This window comes from Lithobates pipiens, unplaced genomic scaffold (genome assembly GCF_037356315.1).
Source record: "Lithobates pipiens isolate NorthernLeopardFrog02 unplaced genomic scaffold, aLitPip1_a1.2 Scaffold_19, whole genome shotgun sequence".
Lineage (NCBI taxonomy): Eukaryota > Metazoa > Chordata > Amphibia > Anura > Ranidae > Lithobates > Lithobates pipiens.
The window spans coordinates 250,309,228-250,328,294 of record NW_027507764.1 but is presented as its reverse complement, the minus strand read 5'-3'; the positions used below and the strand labels follow the sequence as shown (position 1 = coordinate 250,328,294).

At 40.9% G+C, this 19,067-nt stretch overlaps 1 protein-coding gene across 3 annotated transcripts in view; it reads right to left on the bottom strand.

Moving 5' to 3' along the window:
- The window catches only part of PTPN3 (protein tyrosine phosphatase non-receptor type 3), a 294,126-nt gene that overhangs the window by 173,883 nt on the left and 101,176 nt on the right, over positions 1 to 19,067 (bottom strand). For 2 of the 3 annotated variants that reach the window (XM_077491913.1, XM_077491914.1), the window contains exons 3-5: positions 10,157 to 10,264; positions 3,749 to 3,791; positions 628 to 706 (exon numbers count right to left, since the gene is read on the bottom strand). In XM_077491913.1, coding sequence (XP_077348039.1) covers positions 628 to 706; positions 3,749 to 3,791; positions 10,157 to 10,264 — 230 coding nt within the window. Of the gene's footprint in view, positions 1 to 627; positions 707 to 3,748; positions 3,792 to 10,156; positions 10,265 to 19,067 lie in introns of those variants that run through there. The other variant, XM_077491915.1, reaches the window with a different exon arrangement.

Genomic DNA, 19,067 nt, shown 5'->3' with positions numbered 1-19,067 from the left:
ATAAAGGAAAACCTGCAAACATGGCCTGTTGGCGTTACTTGAGGACAGGGTTGAGAACCACTGCCCTAGTAGATAGTCTGCTTGACAGAATACTAATCCTAACCAATGTATCACCCATCAGTGGGTCCATCACTCCAGTATTGCACTCTCTGTTCCCATAACCATTAAAATAGCTTTACTGTATTTAAGCAAAGGTCAAGAAATTCTGCTGTTTTCAAAATTCTATACATTTTGCAACAATCGTGGAATAAAACAGGGTAACATGACAAAATGTGAAAGCTGCATATACAGCATGTTTCGAGCTACTAAGTGACACCTTAGCAAAATCCACAATTAAGTTATTATTAGGAAGGGAAATGCAAACATTCAGAACATTACAAAATACAAAGCATAAAAAAAAAAAAATGATAAAACTATAAAACTAGGACATATTTCCACAGGTCAGTAATCTAGCAAAGAAGCAAAATATTTGTATTCTAAGTGTAGCACGCTGTAGATAAAACAAACTAAACTAAACTATGCAGGTCATTAATCATTACCCTAATGTAGTGTTTTCAGAGGAAATGAAGGTCAAGTAAATAGGGATTTAATAATTAAATAAGAAAAATCAAGATTACAATGAATTACCTGGTTTGATCCTGCTGTAGCGTGTTGGGGTCTGGAATGAAAAATTGTACTCTGAAGAAGAGAGAGCAAGGAAATCCTCCTATATTGAAATATCAATAGCAAAAGGAAATAAGGTTTTAATAATATTAAAGTTAGATTTAGACGTTAGATTTATAATTATTAAGGGTCTGTGTGCTTAAGGAGCAATGCTATATTAATACATTTCTTGTATTTCTCTGAAATGGAAGTGAAGTGTAAGAAAAACCTTTAGACTCGTTTCACACTGGGGCATTTTTCAAGCGCTTTAGCGTAAAAAAAAAGCACCTGTAAAGCACTTGAAAGCAGCCTCATCTGCAATCCCAATGTGAAATCCCGAGTGCTTGCACACTGAGATCCCTTTCACACTGGGGTGTTTTTCAGGTGCTTTAGCTTAAAAAAAAAGCACCTGTAAAGCACCTGAAAGAAGCCGCAACTGCAATCCCAAGGTGAAAGCCCGAGTGCTTTCACACTGAGGCGCTGCGCTGGCACGGCGTCAAAAAAAGTCCTGCAAGCAGCTTCTTTGCATCGCTTTTGGAGCGGTGAATACACCGCTCCTAAAGCGCCCCCTTCCCATTAAAATCAATGGGAAGCGCCTGCAAAATGCCCGAAAAGCGTCTGCAAAGCGCTTTTGGCAGTGGCGCTTTGTGGCCACTTTTAACCCTTTATTTGGCCACTAGCAGGGGTTAAAAGCACCCCACTAGCGCTTGAAAAATGCTGGTAAAGCGCCGCTAGTTTAAGCGGCACTTTACAAGCATTTTTTGGGCGCTGGCAGTGTGAAAGGTCTCTTAAAGCACTTGGGCTTTCACATTGGGATTGCAGATGAGGCTTCTTTCAAGCACTTTACAGGCACTTTTTTTTAACGATAAAGCACCTGAAAAACGTCTGAAAAACGCCCCAGTGTGAAAGGGGCCTAAACCACATTAAGACCTTGGACATACTACACACAACATGTGAACCCACCTGGACTAGCTTTCATTCTGAAAGCGAGGTCCTAGTCTGTAGAAAAGCATCTCTTTATACACCAATCAATGTAGCATCAGGTTACACAAAGGATACTTGTACACGGTACTGATGTTTGAACAGTTTTCTTGGACAAAATTTCTTGTGTTTATTTTGTACATATTTGTCAATGCATGAGTAAACTAATTTCCAGCTCTCAAGAATGGAATTTTAACCTCTATAAATTTACATTTTTGCACATATTCATGCCTAGTTTCACGTCTACATGCCTAAAATACTGACCGGCGACTCAGATTTCTGTATTTTTTTCCCTCATCTATACGCACTGCATGTTTGTGTGCCTGTATATAAACAATTTAGCTGCAGCTGTCAGAAGTAGCTAATTACAATGGAGCTTTTTTTTATATTGTATTTACCTGCACCTAACCTGAGAAAAAAAAAAAAAAACATTCCCCTATATGGGCCTTTATAAGGCTTAAAGTTGGAATCCATGCAAAAACTAAAATCCTGCATCTATAGCCACCAATATTCTAACCTCTCTAGCCCTGTAAAGAAAAAAAACAAGTATACATACCTTTTCTGCAAGCGATCCAACCTGATCTCCAGTGGCGGAAGCTCTGTTGAGTACACGTTCGACAACAGCTGTGAAATAGGAAGTGACGTCACCCATAGAGTTACTATGGGGCTCCCATTGACGGACGTGTCCTCTGCACCCATCTACACAGAGAAGCCGCGCTTGACAGCTCAGCGTGAGATCAGTGCTTCCGCAGCTGGAGATAGGGTTGGATCGCCTAGACTAATTAATTAATTAGGTTAATGTTAGTATGTTGGTGGCTATAGATGCTGGGATTTTAGTTTTTGCATGGACTTCCACTTTAACGAAAGTTGTGGCAAACTTTTTTGTTTTGTTTTAGATAAAATGCGGGGAAAGATATTCCAGTCCAGGCGACAATGGATTTGCCATACAAGAAGTGAGGGTGAAATCTCCAAGAGCAACAGAAACTGAAATAAATAATTATCTGTTTCAGTACAGTAGTGTAAATGTCAGCTTTATATTGCGGTCTAAATTCCTTTAGCAGATTTGACCTCACTTCATTGTCATAAGAACCGAGTGTGAGAATAATTTCTCTAACGGAGCCTTGGATACCAGTAAACACCCAACAAGGGTTTTTAACTACTCTATCCAAACATCAGGACAAAAAAAACTTCAAAAAGATTGTTATGGTGGTGGTATATGGTGGGGACAGACCAATATTCACAAACAATTCTCTCAATCTGTGTATTGCATGAGATGAGGCAACTAGGGCTTTAGTTAAATAGGAACTTCATCCCCCCTTGCTATTTTTTCTGTGGCATTAACAATAACATACTAACACATCCAACAAATCTAGAGGCGTTCGCTAGCGATTCACCACTGCACACATGGGCTCATGCCGATATCTTCCTCGGATGTCAGCGGAAGCAAGCTGTCCTGGTTCTTGCATTTGGTTCCCTGATGACGCGTTACTGCACATGCTTATTTGTGGTAAGCCTCCTAGGATGTTTGGATTTCCCAGGAGTATGCGGGCGGCTAAGAGGATAAATCATTATCGCCTAGGCAAAAGGCCCTTGCATTGAAAACAATTTTGGGAAAATGGGTAAATATGCTGACGGTTCGCCTTTACTACCAAAAGACTATAATTATTTATATTATTATGGCCATTGGATGTTCACATCAGTATTTTATCCAACTTGAAAAAAATTCCTCGCAGTGGAACACAATCATTCCCTCCATTTAGCAGCTGAGGAAAGAGGCATAAAGCTTTGAGTTAAAATCTTGTCATTGTCAGCCAGAACTGTCATTGGAATGATGGATGTAAGGACAGGCAGCTTTTATAACCATCTATTCTCAGGGAGATATCTGTCCAGCTATGGGTCCCTTGAGAAACACTGCACTAGACAGCAAGTTATAAAGAATTTTCATCACCTACCAAACTCTGCATGTCAAGGTCCCAAGTTGCCAGGGACAGCAGCGCTTTTTTTTTTTTTTGCTATGCTATGGATTATGGATTTGAAAGCGCACTTTACAAAACTATAATAATGAGAAATAATGGGTCACAGGTAATACTTTAAACTGATATTGAGCTTGCTATATCAGACTTACCTTTTAGCTGTTTTCGAATTGGTTTGTTGGGTTCCAACCATTTCTAAAATTAAGCATGCACAAATAAATCAGAGAGCATATTAGACACAGGATATAAAATAATTAATGAAAAAAATGAAACTTTTAAAAAAATCTTTCCAAATGTATTAAAAATAAAAAATGGAAAAAATTACATGTACATAAGTATTCACAGCCTTTTCCATGACACTCAAAATTAGGTTCAGGTGCATCCTGTTTCCACTGATTATCCTAGAGATGTTTCTACAACTTGACTGGAGTCCAACTGTGGTAAATTCAGTTGATTGGACATGATTTGGAAAGGCACACACCTCTCTATATAAGGTCCCAAAGTTAACAGTGCATGTCAGAGCACAAACCAAGCCATGAAGTCCAAGGAATTGTCTCTAGACTTCCGACACAGGATTTTATCGAGGCAAAGATCTGGGGAAGGGTACAGAAAAATGTCTACAGCATTGAAGGTCCCAATGAGCAAAGTGGCCTCCATCATCTGTAAATGGAAGACGTTTGGAACCACCAGGACTCATTTTAGACAAGGCCACCCAGCCAAACTAAGATATCGGGGGAGAAGGGCCTTAGTCAGGGAGGTGACTAAAAACCCAGTGGCTGCTCTGACGGAGCTCCAGTGTTTCTCTGTGGAGAGGGGAGAACCTTCCAGAAGAACAACCATCTCTGCAGCACTCCACCAATCAAACCTGTATGGTAGAGTGACCAGACGGAAACCACTCCTCGGTAAAAGGCATATGACAGCCTGCATGGAGTTTGCCAAAAAGGCACCTGAAAGACTCTCAGACTATGAGAAACAAAATTCTCTGGTCTGATGAAACAGAGATTGAACTCTTTTTAGCCTGAATGGCAAGCGTCATGTCTGGAGGAAACCAGGCACCGCTCATCACCTGGCCAATACCATCCCTACAGTGAAGCATGGTGGTTGCAGCATCATGCTGTGGGGATGTTTTTTCAGAGGCAGGTACTGGGAGACTAGTCAGGATCACAGGAAAGATGAATGCAGCAATATAGACATCCTTGATGAAAACCTGCTGCGGATCACTCTGCACCTCAGACTGAGGCGAAGGTTCATCTTCCAACAGGACAATGACCCTAAGCACACAGCCAAGATAATAAAGGAGTAGCTATGGGAAAACTCTGTGAATATCCTTGAGTAGCCCAGACTTGAACCAGATTTGAACATCTCTGGAGAGATCTGAAAATGTCTGTGCACTGACGCTCCCCATCCAACCTGATGGAGCTTGAGAGTTCCTGCCATGAAGAATGGGAGAAACTGCCTAAAAATAGGTGTGTCAAGCTTGTAGAATCATACTCAAAAAGACTTGAGGCTGTAATTGGTGCCAAAGGTGCTTCAACAAAGTATTGAGCAAAGGCTGTGAATACTTATGTACATAAGATTTTTTCATTTTTAATTTTTAATACATTTTCAAAGATTTTAAACAAACGTCTTTCACATTGTCATGTTTATAGAATTTAGAGGAAAATAATTAATTGAATCCATTTTGGAATAAGGCTGTAACATAAAATGTGGAAAAATTGAAAAAGTGAAAAAGACTTGGGAATGGGGCAGAGGTTCCTGTCTAGACCTAAATCCCATTGAGAATTTGTGGCAAGACTTGACAATTGCTTTTAACAGATGGTCTCCATCCAATCTGACAGAGCTTGAGCTATTTTGCAAAGAAGAATGGGCAAAGCTGGCAGAGACATACCCAAAAAGACTTACAGCTGTAATTGCAGTGAAAAGTGGTTCTACAAAGTATTGACTAAGGCCGCGTACACACGGGCGGACTGTTCGTCCAACTTTGTCCGCTGAACAGTGTTTGGGCGGACAGTCCGCTCGTGTGTGGGCTTTCAGCGGACAGTTTCAGCGGACAGTTGGACGGACAAGGTTTTTCGGAAATTCCGTAAAACTGTCCGCTGAAACCTTGTTTCAGCGAACAGTCCGCTCGTGTGTAGGCTTGTTCGTCAAACAAAGTTGCGCGCATGCTCAGAAAGGATTTTCACGCCGAAAGCTATAATGCAGTGTATAGGACGTCGTATTTTTCGTCCCGCCGTACGTGCCGTTCAAGTCATCGCGCACGGTTTCAGCAAACTGTTCGTCCGTCGTGTGTGGCCATGTCCGTCCATGCTAAGTTTGAGCGGACTGTTTGCCGAAACTGTTGGACGGACAAAGTTGGGCGAACAGTCCGCGCGTGTGTACGCGGCCTCAGTGGGCCTGAATACAAATGCATGCCACACTTTTCAGATATTTATTTGTAAAAAAAAATTTAAAAATCATTTATCATTTTACAGTTACATAGTAGGCAAGGTTGAAAAAAGACACAAGTCCATAAAGTCCAACCTATGAATGTTCCTTCCACTTCGCAATTATGTGCCACTTTGTGTTGGTCTATCACATAAAATCCCAATAAAATACATTTTACGTTTTTGGTTGTAACATGACAAAATGTGGAAAATTTCAAGGGGTATGAAAACTTTTTCAAGGCATTGTACCTGCAGATCTAGCAATGAAATTTTGGGGTACTTGGAGACTTCTTTTAGCATAAGCATAAAGCTCTTGGGCTGAATGTGCTGGGCCAGCCCTGGTCAAATTTAAAGGCATTCGAAAATATAAACCACTTGAAGATTATTTTCCTTAAAGTGGAGTTCCCCCCAGTTTTACAACTTTGCCTTAAAGGAATGACAACCCCTCTACCACTTGTATATTTTTTTTTCCTTACTTACCTTTTATGAAGTACCTTGTGTACTTCTGGTCCCAGCCTCACCGCGGCCCAGTGTGTCATGTCCTCTTCTCCCCCCACTGCCTTCTGGGACCTTTTGACAGGGCCATTCAGGAAGTGTTGCGCGACTCGCGTATGTACAGTAGGAAACCGGCAGTGAAACCTGAAGGCTTCAATACCAGTTTCCCTTAGTTGGAATAGCAGCGCCTGGACCCAATCTGATGGATGGATCGGCCTTGGGGGGGCCGACATTAAAAGTCAGCAGCTACGGTGTGTCCTTATTAAAAGTCAGCAGCTACGGTGTTTGTAGCTGCTGACTTTAAAAAAAAATATTTGGCTGCATTTCCGCTTTAATCTGGAATGATTGATTTAAAATAATTTGGTGATCTTTTAAAATCCCTTGCAAGATTCACAGGCATCTGCAACCTTCTTTCTGGGGACTTTTTGGCCTTTTCATGGTGAAACCACTCACATCAATAGCAAAGAAAACATTGAACCCTAGATACCCAAGTTTTAAATAAGACAAGTAAAAAAGACAAAAGACAAACACCTTGGATTGAGAGTAACTTGGTCTGCAAGTGTTTTGCAAGACAAGCACATTTTTTTTTAAATACATTTTGTCTTGATAAACGAGCAATGTCTTGATATACAAGTAGCGTCACATCACTACTGAGTATAAAGGATAAAAGAGGTGTCTCTAAGGCCGCGTACACACGGGCGGACTGTCTGCCCAACTTAGTCCGCTGAACAGTGTTTCAGCGGACAATCCGCTCGTGTGTGGGCTTCAGCGGACTTTTTCAGCGGACAGTCTGACGAACAAAGTCTTACGGAATTTCCGTAAGACAGTCCGTTCAAACTTGGTTTTGTCCGTCCAAACTTGGTTTCAGCGGACAGTCCGCTCGTGTGTAGGCAAGTTGGACGGACTAAGTATGGCGCATGCTCAGAAAGGGTTTACACGGCCGAAGGTTGCATTGCAGTGTATAGGACGTCGTTTTTCTAGTCCCGTCGTACGTGCTGTACACGTCATCACGCACGCTTTCAGCGGACTGTCTGCTCATCGTGTGTGGTCAAGTCCGTTCATGCTAATTTTGAACGGACTGTCTGTCGGATTGTCTGCCGAACTTAGTTGAGCAGACAATCCGCCCGTGTGTACGCGGCCTAAGTGTAGCAATATGGTTACATTTACTGAAGGTACAACATTTAGCAACTCACATGGTTGATGATTAAAACAGGCACATCTAAGTATGCAGGCATCCAGAGTAAAGCTGTCCACATAGATCATCCTCTGCACCGCCATCAACGCCATCCCTCCCATGCTGCGCTCCACGGGCACGTTAAGCCTCGCTTTCAGATCACTCTACAGCAGGGTAGTCTTCCTGGTTCACGATTGCAGACTGACAGCAGTGAGAGCCGGCAGTGAGGAGGATGGGCTATGTGGACAGCTTTTGCCTGCATACTTAGATGTGCCTCTTTTAATCATCAACCATATGAGTTGCTAAATGTTGTACCTTCATTAAATGTAACCATATTGCTACACTTAGAGGCGTCTCTCTTCTCTTTTATACTCTGCAGCTCCTGCTGGATTTCGCTTCTAATCCCCTTGTGGAGGCTTCCATTTGTGGATGGACATTTTATGGTTACACAACCTATCACATTGCTATAATCTTTTTATATTGACTGTAAACTGAAGGACTTATGAATAAATGGTTGTGGAATGAATCATCTGAGTTTCCATTATTTTTTTGGTGAATTTGAACAGAATAGGGAAAGTTTAAAAGCCCGGTCAGATTTTTATTGTAGTCTGTGTCCCCGCTGGGTAGATTCACCATCTCTATTTGTCCTAGTGACTGCTGTCAGTAAGACAGAGATGGGAAATCCAAAACCATGCAGTTGTTAAAAGAAATAGAAGGTAACTGATAGGGATACCTGTTCGAGGGTCAAAATTCAAGGGAATTCCACTATATTGCAGATCCATGGCAGGAATGGAAGGACGCAAACAATAAGATACAGACAACTAAATAACAATTTTTAACCTTTTCCTACTCTACCCAAAAACAAACTAAAAAATTACAATATATATATATATATATATATATATATATATATATATATATATATATATATAGATAGATATATATATATAGATATAGATATATATAGATATAGATATATATAGATATAGATATATAGAAATATAGATAGATATAGATATCTTTATCTTTATCTATCTATCACTCACTCACACTTGCAGATGGATGCACCCTGTTTGCACTTAGCTGCAAGAACCCCAGAGAGGGTCCTGCGATTAGCTGCGATTGGGAAACCGAATTAAAATTACAATGGGAAGCTGCTGGCTCTGACAGCTAATCGTGCCCATTTGCATGTGATCACCCCTAGGGCAATCAAATGTGAGTGGGTGTGATTCGAGAGCCGGCAGCCTCCCATTCGCTGCCCACTTGCAGCTAATTGCAGGACCCCCCCCGATGGGGTTCTGGATCATAGAAAAAACGTTCATTTGCAAGTTTGAATGCATCCTTAAGCACAATCTTTTAGCGATTGTTCACAAGGTCCCTATTCTCATAGTTTTGTTTTTTGAAACCCCCACTATGAGATTTTGTCGGCAACCAAACCAAAAAAGAATTACGGTTTATAAAAGAAAAACATTGTATTACAAAATTATTAAAAAATACATAACCTTGTTTAAAAAAAAAAACACACACACAGGGCCATGTTCTGGCCTAAAAAACATTACACAGATGTATACAAATTAAGTTGATACTTTTCCAATATTACATCTTTTGAAGGATTTTGATATTCAGCAGATAGCTTGCTTGGGCATCATACATCCAAGATTTATCAATTTATCAATTAATCCGAGATTTATCAATTAATCTCTTCCTCATGCATAACCAGATGCCTCTCCGAAATATCAAAGAAAGCTTGCAATAATATCTAGAAATGCGTTGAATGTATGATCTCCAAGCAAGCTATCTGCCGTTGTCTTGTCTAATAACGTCCTCCATCGGATAGTGTCCGCTAGCATGCGCAGTGCACAGCAACACAGATTCCGAAAATTGCCGAGGATGAACGGTGCCTGCGCCGTGAGTCCAGGTTCCATCCCCACTATCCAAGTGGACATAGAGTAGGAATAAAAAAGAGCCGAGCGCAGCGAGGCCGAGCCCGAAGCGTGGCGAGCGAAGCTCACCCGCGAGGGGGGCCTTTAATACTCACAACCCTATGTCCGCTTGGATGGTGGGGCTACCACCTCCACTCACAGCGCAGGCGCCATTCAGCTTCCGAAATTTTCAGAAGCTTCGTCTGCTCCGTACTGCGCATGCGCAGTACGGGGCGGACGCTATATGATGGCCGGACACTATACGGCAGAACACCGTATATCAAGCTCCTGGAACAACAGATATGAATATTGGAAAAGTATCAACTTCATTTGTATGATGTTTTTTTAGGCCAGAATATGGCCCTGTCTGGTTTTTAAACAAGATTCTGAATTTTTAAATAGTTTTGTAATAAAAGTTCTGTTTGGTTTGGTTGCCAACAAAATCCCATAGAAGGTTCCGAAAAACAATCCTTAAGCACAATTACCTTATCTGAACATACACACAAAAAATATAAGAAATAAACATTTTTATTTGGACACACTCACATGTGAATCTAAAGAATCTTCATTGTGCTGTAAGCCAAAATATTCCCTCTCTTTTAAACTTAAGTGATTGAAAACCATGTCCAGCAATGCTTGACCCGTGTCTTGTTTCTGCAATACAGAAAAAAAAAAAAGTCTGTTAGTTTTTTATGATTACAAAAAAACACCCACTAACCAAAGTGTTGCAAAAGACTCTATAGACTGAGTAAATATATGTCAGTGTTCGTGTGAAACTATCCTGGCCAATAAATACTGGTGACATATAGTATACCAGACTTCTGAAATGTTCATACTTCCACTTTCAAAATAGATGTGTGAATTCCTTCCTATTTTTGGCATGAATGTAGAAAGTCTACTGTGTTTGGAAATTCAGAGTAGTTTTAGTTAACTGCTCAAGTTCAGAAAAATAAAATCAGCCTCCCCGGAGATATGTAAACCGGCTCCATAGAGAGTCGGTCACAATCTCCTGTCATGTGAATTGGATGCGAGGAACCCCGCATCCTATTCGCACTAGTGTGAACCCAGCCCGACAGTGAGCATATATGAGTGAGAATATATGGCTATGGTTGCTAGATTAACACAGGTGGTAAATTCACCTTTTGTTATGTTACACTTGTATTTAGAGTTTAACATGTAATATGTTCCAGCAGATATTCCCCTCACCCCTTCAGTACCTTTCCCTGTGACAGTGGGTGGGGGTTCCTCTCCCCTGTTGTGCACAGCTGCATGATTCGTTCACCGAGATCTGTGAATAAACTAACTACAAATCCACTCTTTCACCGTGGCAGACAGCTTATAGTTCTTAATCGAAAATGAACACGGTAATCAGAGCGACCATAGACAGCTGGATTATTTGTAAACTGACTAACAGAAAGCCCATACAGAGGTCGTCACGGTTCCGCAATTCAAATGGCTTGAACCAGCTAACTTGTAAGGAGACCGGGTGAAAATGGAAGCCCTGTCAGTGGTGACAGCGCGCCACTGGAGGGCTTTATGTTAAGCAAAGTCACATGATGTGCGAAGTGTAAATGGGAAATATTACTGCGCTAACTTAAAACGTGGAAAATGGAAAGCTGCTACATAGGTAGATGTTATGTTTGAGCAAAGGTCATGACATTGCATTTAAAGCTCTTTATTTTTACCACAGAAAGTAAAATGTTTATTTTTTGTTTGGCAATTATTTAAAATTGTAAAACATTATATATTTTCTGAAAGCAGAGGACCTGTAGAATAAAATAATAGTAGTTACATGGCACATGATATTTGCCCAAATATTAATCCAATCAAATAATTTAGGGGAAAACAATCAATCTTGTTTTTTTTTTTTTTAAATAGAAAAAGACTGCATTGAGTAAATTGAAACCAAATATGTCAAGCCTTAAATTGCACATGCACTATAGACAGCAAGACAATTCTTTAAAAAACATTCACAGTTTATCAGATTAAAGTTAGCCATAAATAATGGCCCTGGAATTATTCCTTTCACTCCAGTGAGCACAGTGATATCTAATGTGTTGCACAAACAGCATTTTCCACACCCTGTGAAAGAGTTTGGACAGCTTTAAAGCTTTTGTGTGAGATCATCTAGGGCACTGCTGCCTCTGATTGCAGTGCGATTTATGTCACTACTGTTTCGATCACGGTTCTCCTTGCCGCAGAGGTAGTTGCAACTCTAGACCTGTAGTGCAAGGATCCCTCTGCTTATCCATTCTGTGGAGCTATACTTCTTACATCTCTTCTGCAGCTTTTTTAGTATTCCTTACCAATCATTATGGTGGGCAGCTCTGACACAAGCAATCAAAGCCCTGCAACACATTGAATGCACCTTGGAGATTCTGAGGCCACATGGAAAAAGGTGTTATGGTCAGATAAGACTAAAATTGAATTATTTGGCCTCAATACTAAACGATGTGTTTGGCGGAAATCCAATACAGTTCACTATACAAATAATACCATGCCTACAGTAGCATATGGAGGTGGTAATATCCTGCTATGGGGGTGTTTCTCTGCAGCAGGGACTGGAGCACTTGTCAGGATAGAAGAAAAATGGATACCCTCAAATTCTTGAGGAAAATCTGCCCTCTGCAAGAAAGTTGGCAATGGGAAGAAGGTTTACCTGCCAATATGACAATGACCTAAAGCACACAGAAAAAATTACCACACAGTGGTTCGAGGAGAAACAGGTGAATGACCTTGCAAGTCTTAGTCAGAGCCCAGACTTAAACCGTATTGAAAATCTGTGGAATGACTTGAAGACTGCAGTCCACAAATGGTCACCATCAAATTTAACTGAACTTGAGCAGTTCTGCAAAGAAGAGTGGGCAAATTTTGCAAAGTTAGTAGAGACATATCCCAACAGACTAAAAAGGCTGCAATTATAGCAAAAGATTGTTCAACAAAATACTGACATAAGGGGGGTGATCTTTTTTCTAACGCAGTGATTCTGTTTTTGAATTGTTTTTTTTCCTGACATACTGGCATACTATTTTTTACTTAGATGTTATAAGTTGCACTAGTAGATACAACAGCAAAGCAAAAATGTGATTATTTTAAAAGGGGGGCGATTCTTTTCTATACCCACTATATATATTATATACAGTATACATACATGCATACATACACACACACACACACACACACACCGTATACACACATACATATACAGTGTATATACTTTAGTTTTTATTTGAAGGATAAGTTCACCTTTCATAACATGTTATACCCATATTCAAGGTATAACATGCAACATGTCCTGAATGCAGCCCCCGAAGTGACAGTAGACCGGTGATCTTCTCCCCGTGTCTGCTGCCTCAAGTAAAAAAAAAAAAAAAGACACGCCCGTGCAGTAAATGGAAAACTACAAGGTCCAGCAGCCTTTGCAGCTTGTAGTTTTCAATGAACTACCATGACACTGTGAGTGCTATGGTAGTTCATGGAGTCTGTTAGAATGTATAGGCTTGCTCGTACGAGATACAAGGAAGCACTTTTTTTGCTAGTTCTGGACAGAATGAAAAATGGTCAGAACATGTTCTTGGGTTTTGTGGCTGTTCCTGTCCCTATAGGTGAGATTTCCATTCATTTCTTATTCAGGAGACAGGGAAGAAATAAATGGAAATCTCCGCAAATCAAAGCGAAAGTTTAAAGATTTAAAGATAAGCTATCTGGTGAAAATATTAGGTTTCCACTCACTTTCTGTCCTAGTGACTGTGGTCACCAGGACAGCAGTAAAACCTCACAGAAGTTCTAAATTCCCCCACGCTATTCGAAAATTGGAATTTAAAAAAAAAAAAATCTGTCTTGAAAATTCTACTGCAGTCAGTATGATTTTTTAAAAGTGCCATAAAAATGTAAATGCAATGAAAGCCAGCACGACTATCACACATTAACATATTGCGGCCATTTTACATTCTTAACATTTCCTACAGGTTTGATTCAAATGTAAAAAAGCATAAGAAATGGAAAATAGATTATATTATACCTCTATTAGTCTACAAAATATTCTATGTGTGTTTACCGATATAACAGGTGGGTATGCTGTAAGAAAAAGTGACAATTATAACTACTTCAGAAAGAAAATGAATTATTCAGTATTATTGTATTTGTTGACCAAATGACAGATGGTTTACATAAACCAAAAGCTGAAAGTACTGTCAAAATTTATGAAAATAAAGGTAAACAGCAAGACAGGAGAAAACACTTGTCAAAACATCAGCTTAGCTGGTGTTTATTCTGGCCATCAAAGTATTGTTTTTTCAGCATAAAAAAAAAAAAAAAAATGCACAAAACAAGAATGTTAATACAAAAGCTATATGAACAACATATTAATATTGCTCAAATCTAAACCCACTAAACTCACTAATAGAATGAGACAAGGAGCCTAATCCTAGAGCCATAACCTCCAAGGGGGTGACCAGATGCCATCTGTTTGTTTGCTACACCAGGGTTAAATAGCCAGTGTGCTGGAGACCTTATCTGTGTAAGCCCTTGTACACACAGTCGGACATTCCAACGGAAAATATCCAATCGGACCGTGTTGACGGATAATCCGACCGTGTGTGGGCTCCATCAGACTGTTTCCGTCGGAATATCCGACGGACAAAGTTTTAGAGCTGGGCTATAGAATTTTCCGACAACATGATCCGATCGGACTTTGTCCGATCGTTTGTAGAGAATTCCGATCGGACAAACTGCCCCACATGCTCAGATCAAATTCCTAGACCAAAGCTATTGGCTACTAGCCTGAACGTAGTCCCGTCGTAATGAAGTAATGTCATCACGTTACGAACGATCGTATTTTCCGACAACTTTGTCCGATCGTGTGTATGCAACACCAGTTTCGGACAAAATCCGTCGGACAAAATCCGACGGATTTTGTTGTCGGAATGTCTGATATCCTGGTGGTAAATAATTATACAGAGTGTAAAGTGGTTAGCACTTCCGCCTAGCAGCACTAGGGTAGTCTGTTCGAATTCCAACCATGACAATACCTTAAACTGAGTTTTCATGTTCTCCCTGTGCCTACATGGGTCTCTTCTGTGTGCTTCGGTTTCCTCCGACACTCCAAAGACATGCTGGTAAGTTAATTGGCTTCTGTCTAAATTGGCTCTAGCATGTGTATGTATGAAGGCGAGTTAGGTTAAGGGGACCAGATTTTTAAAATGACATATTTTCTTTTTTACTAGTAATGGCGGCAATCAGCGACTCTCTGCCCATCGCCGCCCGCCTCATAGCCTGTAAAGTCTTACTCTTTGGGCCCCGGGTACTACTGGGTGGGGAGCGGAGGAAAATCACTCCGTCGGTGAATGCAAGGAGATAAGCAGGCAGGCGGCTGGCTGGGACTTGAGTCAAGGCAGAACATGTGAGCGGAGCTGGATGGGCACCTGAAACTGAAGAAATATTCCCTCCGCTCCAACCAGCACATGATCATCAGAAAGGGGCTCAGATAATGGAAGAAATACACCCCCCTAAGCTAGTAGGAGCGACAGAACGGGGGTGTCTAATTCAGATTTTTTTTTCTATTCTGCACGGACTGTCTTTGAAATTGCCCCAGCCCCTAATCAAGCACAATCCGGGGACAAAACCAGGGACAGACTTGGTCCAGGGACAGTGTCCTCAATCCGGGGACTGTCCCCGGAAACTAAATTAGGGACTTTAGATTATAAACTCCTTGAGGGCAGAAACTGATGTGAATGTACAATATATATGGAAAGCACTGCATAAATTGACAGCACAATAGAAGTATGCGTAATAACAACAATATGAGAGGTCTAAAAAAAGTGAAAGGGGACGTAAAGGCAGGTTTTTTATCTTAATGTATTTTATGTGTGTGCAGCCTCCCTAGCACCCCCTAACACCTACCCTGAGCCCCATCTCTCTCCAGCAATGTCCACCATTTCCTTGGCCGTCCAGGACTCTCTTCCTGATTGGCTGGGGCACAGCCACGGCAGCATTAACTCCTGCTGCTATCAAAGACGGTTAGCCAATTGAGGGAGAGAGGGGGTGGGGCCGAACTGTAGCTGTGTGTCTGAATGGACACACAAAGTTGCAGTTCGGCTCAGGTGCCCCCATAGTAAGCTGCTGGGATATGGGGGCACTCATCAGAAGGGAGGGGCCAGTAGCAGCAAAGAGGGATCCAAGAAGAGGAGGATCTGGGCTGTTCTGTGCAAATCCAACTGCACAGAGGAGGCAAGTATAATAAATTGTTTAAAAAAAAAAAAAAGACATTACAATCACTTGAAGGTGCCTGCAGCTGGGCTTTAATATGTCTTACCTTTTAAAATAATACTCTACATTCAGCATTCTTTAAATCCTAGGGGTACAGAAAATGTACAAGATACTGCAGCTGTACTAAAGTCAGAGGAAGAAAATATTCAGATGTGTCAGCCATGCAAAGTAATGAATTGAGAGGCCAAAGCATAATCCAAAAGCCAGGTGAGGGCAGACAGACCAGGGTCAAAGAATATTAGTCTAAATAAGAACATTCAAATCACTTTTCAAAAAGAAAAAGAAAAGAACTGGAAGCACACTGTAGAATCCCTGGTAGCAAAAATGTATTGTTCCAGATAAATTACATAAAGCCCTGTCTAGGACCTCATTCTAATTGAATCTTTTGTTTGGATCAATGGTTAAATTAATCAAGTCAGAATGGGGAAACAGAATCAGAAGGGCCAGGCCCAAACACACACAGGCCACACAAGTGCAGGGTTGAATTTTACAATATCATTTACATTAATGCAATGTACCAGCAATCTCTGAAGGAAAGAAGATGGTCAAACTTGGCACAGGTGAGCAGATGGTGAAGGCACACGCTCAATCGACAAACACGAAAAGGGTTAATACACAGCAAACCAAAACATACAGCACGTTCAGAGCTTGGATTACACAGGTATGTAGCGAGTATCCAATATTTGCATTTTGCAAGCAGAGTTAAGCATCTACGTAATGCTGCTGAGAGACTTGAATGCCAGGGTGACGTAATCAAAGTTATCTTTGAGATAACTACATTCTGCAACAGCCCCTGTGTTCCGCCCATCAGCATCAAATCCTGGCATTTTTGGGTGTGCGGTAGGCACTGGTGCATCGTTCAGCCCCACTATCACCAGCCTGTCAAAATCTATGAGAGACCTAAAAACGTGGCAACTGGACCCTCTACAGGTTGGTAATTGAGTTTGGGCCACTTGCGTTCATGGCAAGGACTTTTTTAAACAACAAACATGTTATACTTACCTGCTCTGCGTAATGGTTTTGCACAGAGCAGCCATGATTTTCCTCTTCTGGGGTCCCCCATAGATGCTTCTGGCACATCCTGCCTTCAGAGTGCCCCAATAGCAAGCTGCAAACCATAGTATAGATTGCCCACTATAGCAAGGTAAAGAAACTTCTACCTTTAGAACCCTCACTTCCTGCCCAGGACTACATGTTCCATGAGGCATTGCTCCTCATACATTCACACTAAAAAGTTTTCAGGCACTTACTGACATGTATGGACAGTGTACTGAGCTGTATATGTGCTGCACTGTATTTCCTGATATGTAAACAAATAATGCATTCTGTATGCAGGCCAACTAATCAGCTGACCGATTTAATCGATTATGAAAATAGTTGACCACTATTAATTGATTAGTTGTTTCAGCCCTACCTGTCTGTATGCTGAACTACAATTGGTTAAATTAATATTAATATTTAGGCCACTTGCGTTCATGGCAAGGATTTACCAGATTGGCCAAACTGTCCATTGCACATGTAGTCTTAAGAGTAGCTCTGGGTTGCCAACAGGAACAGTCAAATGTGGGGCTTCGTGGCTCAGAGCAGAAGTAAATGCTCTGAGGAAACACAAACTGGTAAGTAGTTTGGTGAATATTAATTTAACCATTACAGAGCAGTTAAGTATAACATGTTTGTTGTTTAAAAAAGAAATAATAATTTTAGAGTCTTTAAAGTGGTTGTAAACCCTTACAAACCACTTTGACCTACAGGTAAGCCTAGATTAAGGCTTACCTGTAGGTCCAAGAAATATCTCCTAAACCTATACGGTTTAGGAGATATTTGCCCGAAGACAGGCAGCGCTGTGTACGGCGCATGCGCCATAGACAGCGGCGCACAGGCGCACTGAGCGCGGCATTTCCAATAATGGAGCTGCCGCGCGTGTCGGCTCCCGTGCGCATGCGCGGGAGTGACGTCATCGCGGCTCCGCCGAATGACAGCGGCGGAGCTGCGAGACCCCACCGAGAAGATGGATGCGGCGGACTACAGGGGACAGCAGCGACTTCGCTGGCTCCTGTGTCAGGTAAGTGACACATAATGGACTACTATGCGATGCATAGTAGTCCATTATGCTTTGCCTTTGCAGGGAATGAAAGAGGAAGTAAACTCATCAGGGTTTACTTCCTCTTTAAGACTGTGTAGGGAAGATCGGCATCCGAACCCAGAGAAGGCAGAGGCTGATAGACTGGATGTAATAGAGGGCATTGCAAATATAGTTAAAGTAAACTTATACCTGTATTGTGCTTTGCATTGAAATATTAATATAAAAGATTTAATCTCCCTTCCAACCTTCATATAGCTTCATGTCTCACTCCTAGTTATAATGCCCATAGTCCCTTCTTCTGGGTGTATCTATCATTATATATGATATAAGTAATATATATTATTACGGTACTTTCACTGTTTCCCATTATAAATGAACCCCTTAGATAGCAATTATCTGCTCTTTTTATACTATATGACAGGTGATACAAAAAAAAAAGCATTCTGCTGCTACTTAACGTCTTATGCGTTTTTTGGTGCTTTTTGCAGAAACGCACTACAGTTCATCTAACATGGTTTCCTATGGAACACCTGCACATCTATGCTTTTTTTCAGCTGCTGCAAATTTGGAAAAGGTCAGGGACTTTTTTCCAACGCAAAATTGTTCTTTTTTTTTTTTTTTTTTTTTTTTTGCTTCTTTGGTTCAATAGACTTCAATGGAGAATCTGCAGAAAAGCATGTAGTCTGTTTTTGCCACAATGAAGCTGGTTTTAGATGTAGTTTTAAAACAACAAGAAAGCGATTTTGTTGCCAACCGATGCTCTAATAATGCGCGTTATTTTTGTACTTCAGATTTGCATTTAAGTACCTTTTCCTAATTACATGGATAAGTAATTACAGCCCACATAAACATAAGGTTGGTGCATCATTGCTTTTGTAAATACACCTTTACACTGGTGTAAAATGTTCTATTAGTTCAGTCTATACTCATTTCAAATGATTAGTCATAGTCAGACTGCAAAGTTAGAGCTTTACAAAAGCCCACGCACCTCCGCACTCAGAGCATACAATTGCAATGGCATATTCAGAATATTTTTTCCATACAATAAGGCACGCTACCACCATGCACCACACGCCATTAAACAAATTAATATTTAATAACGTTTAT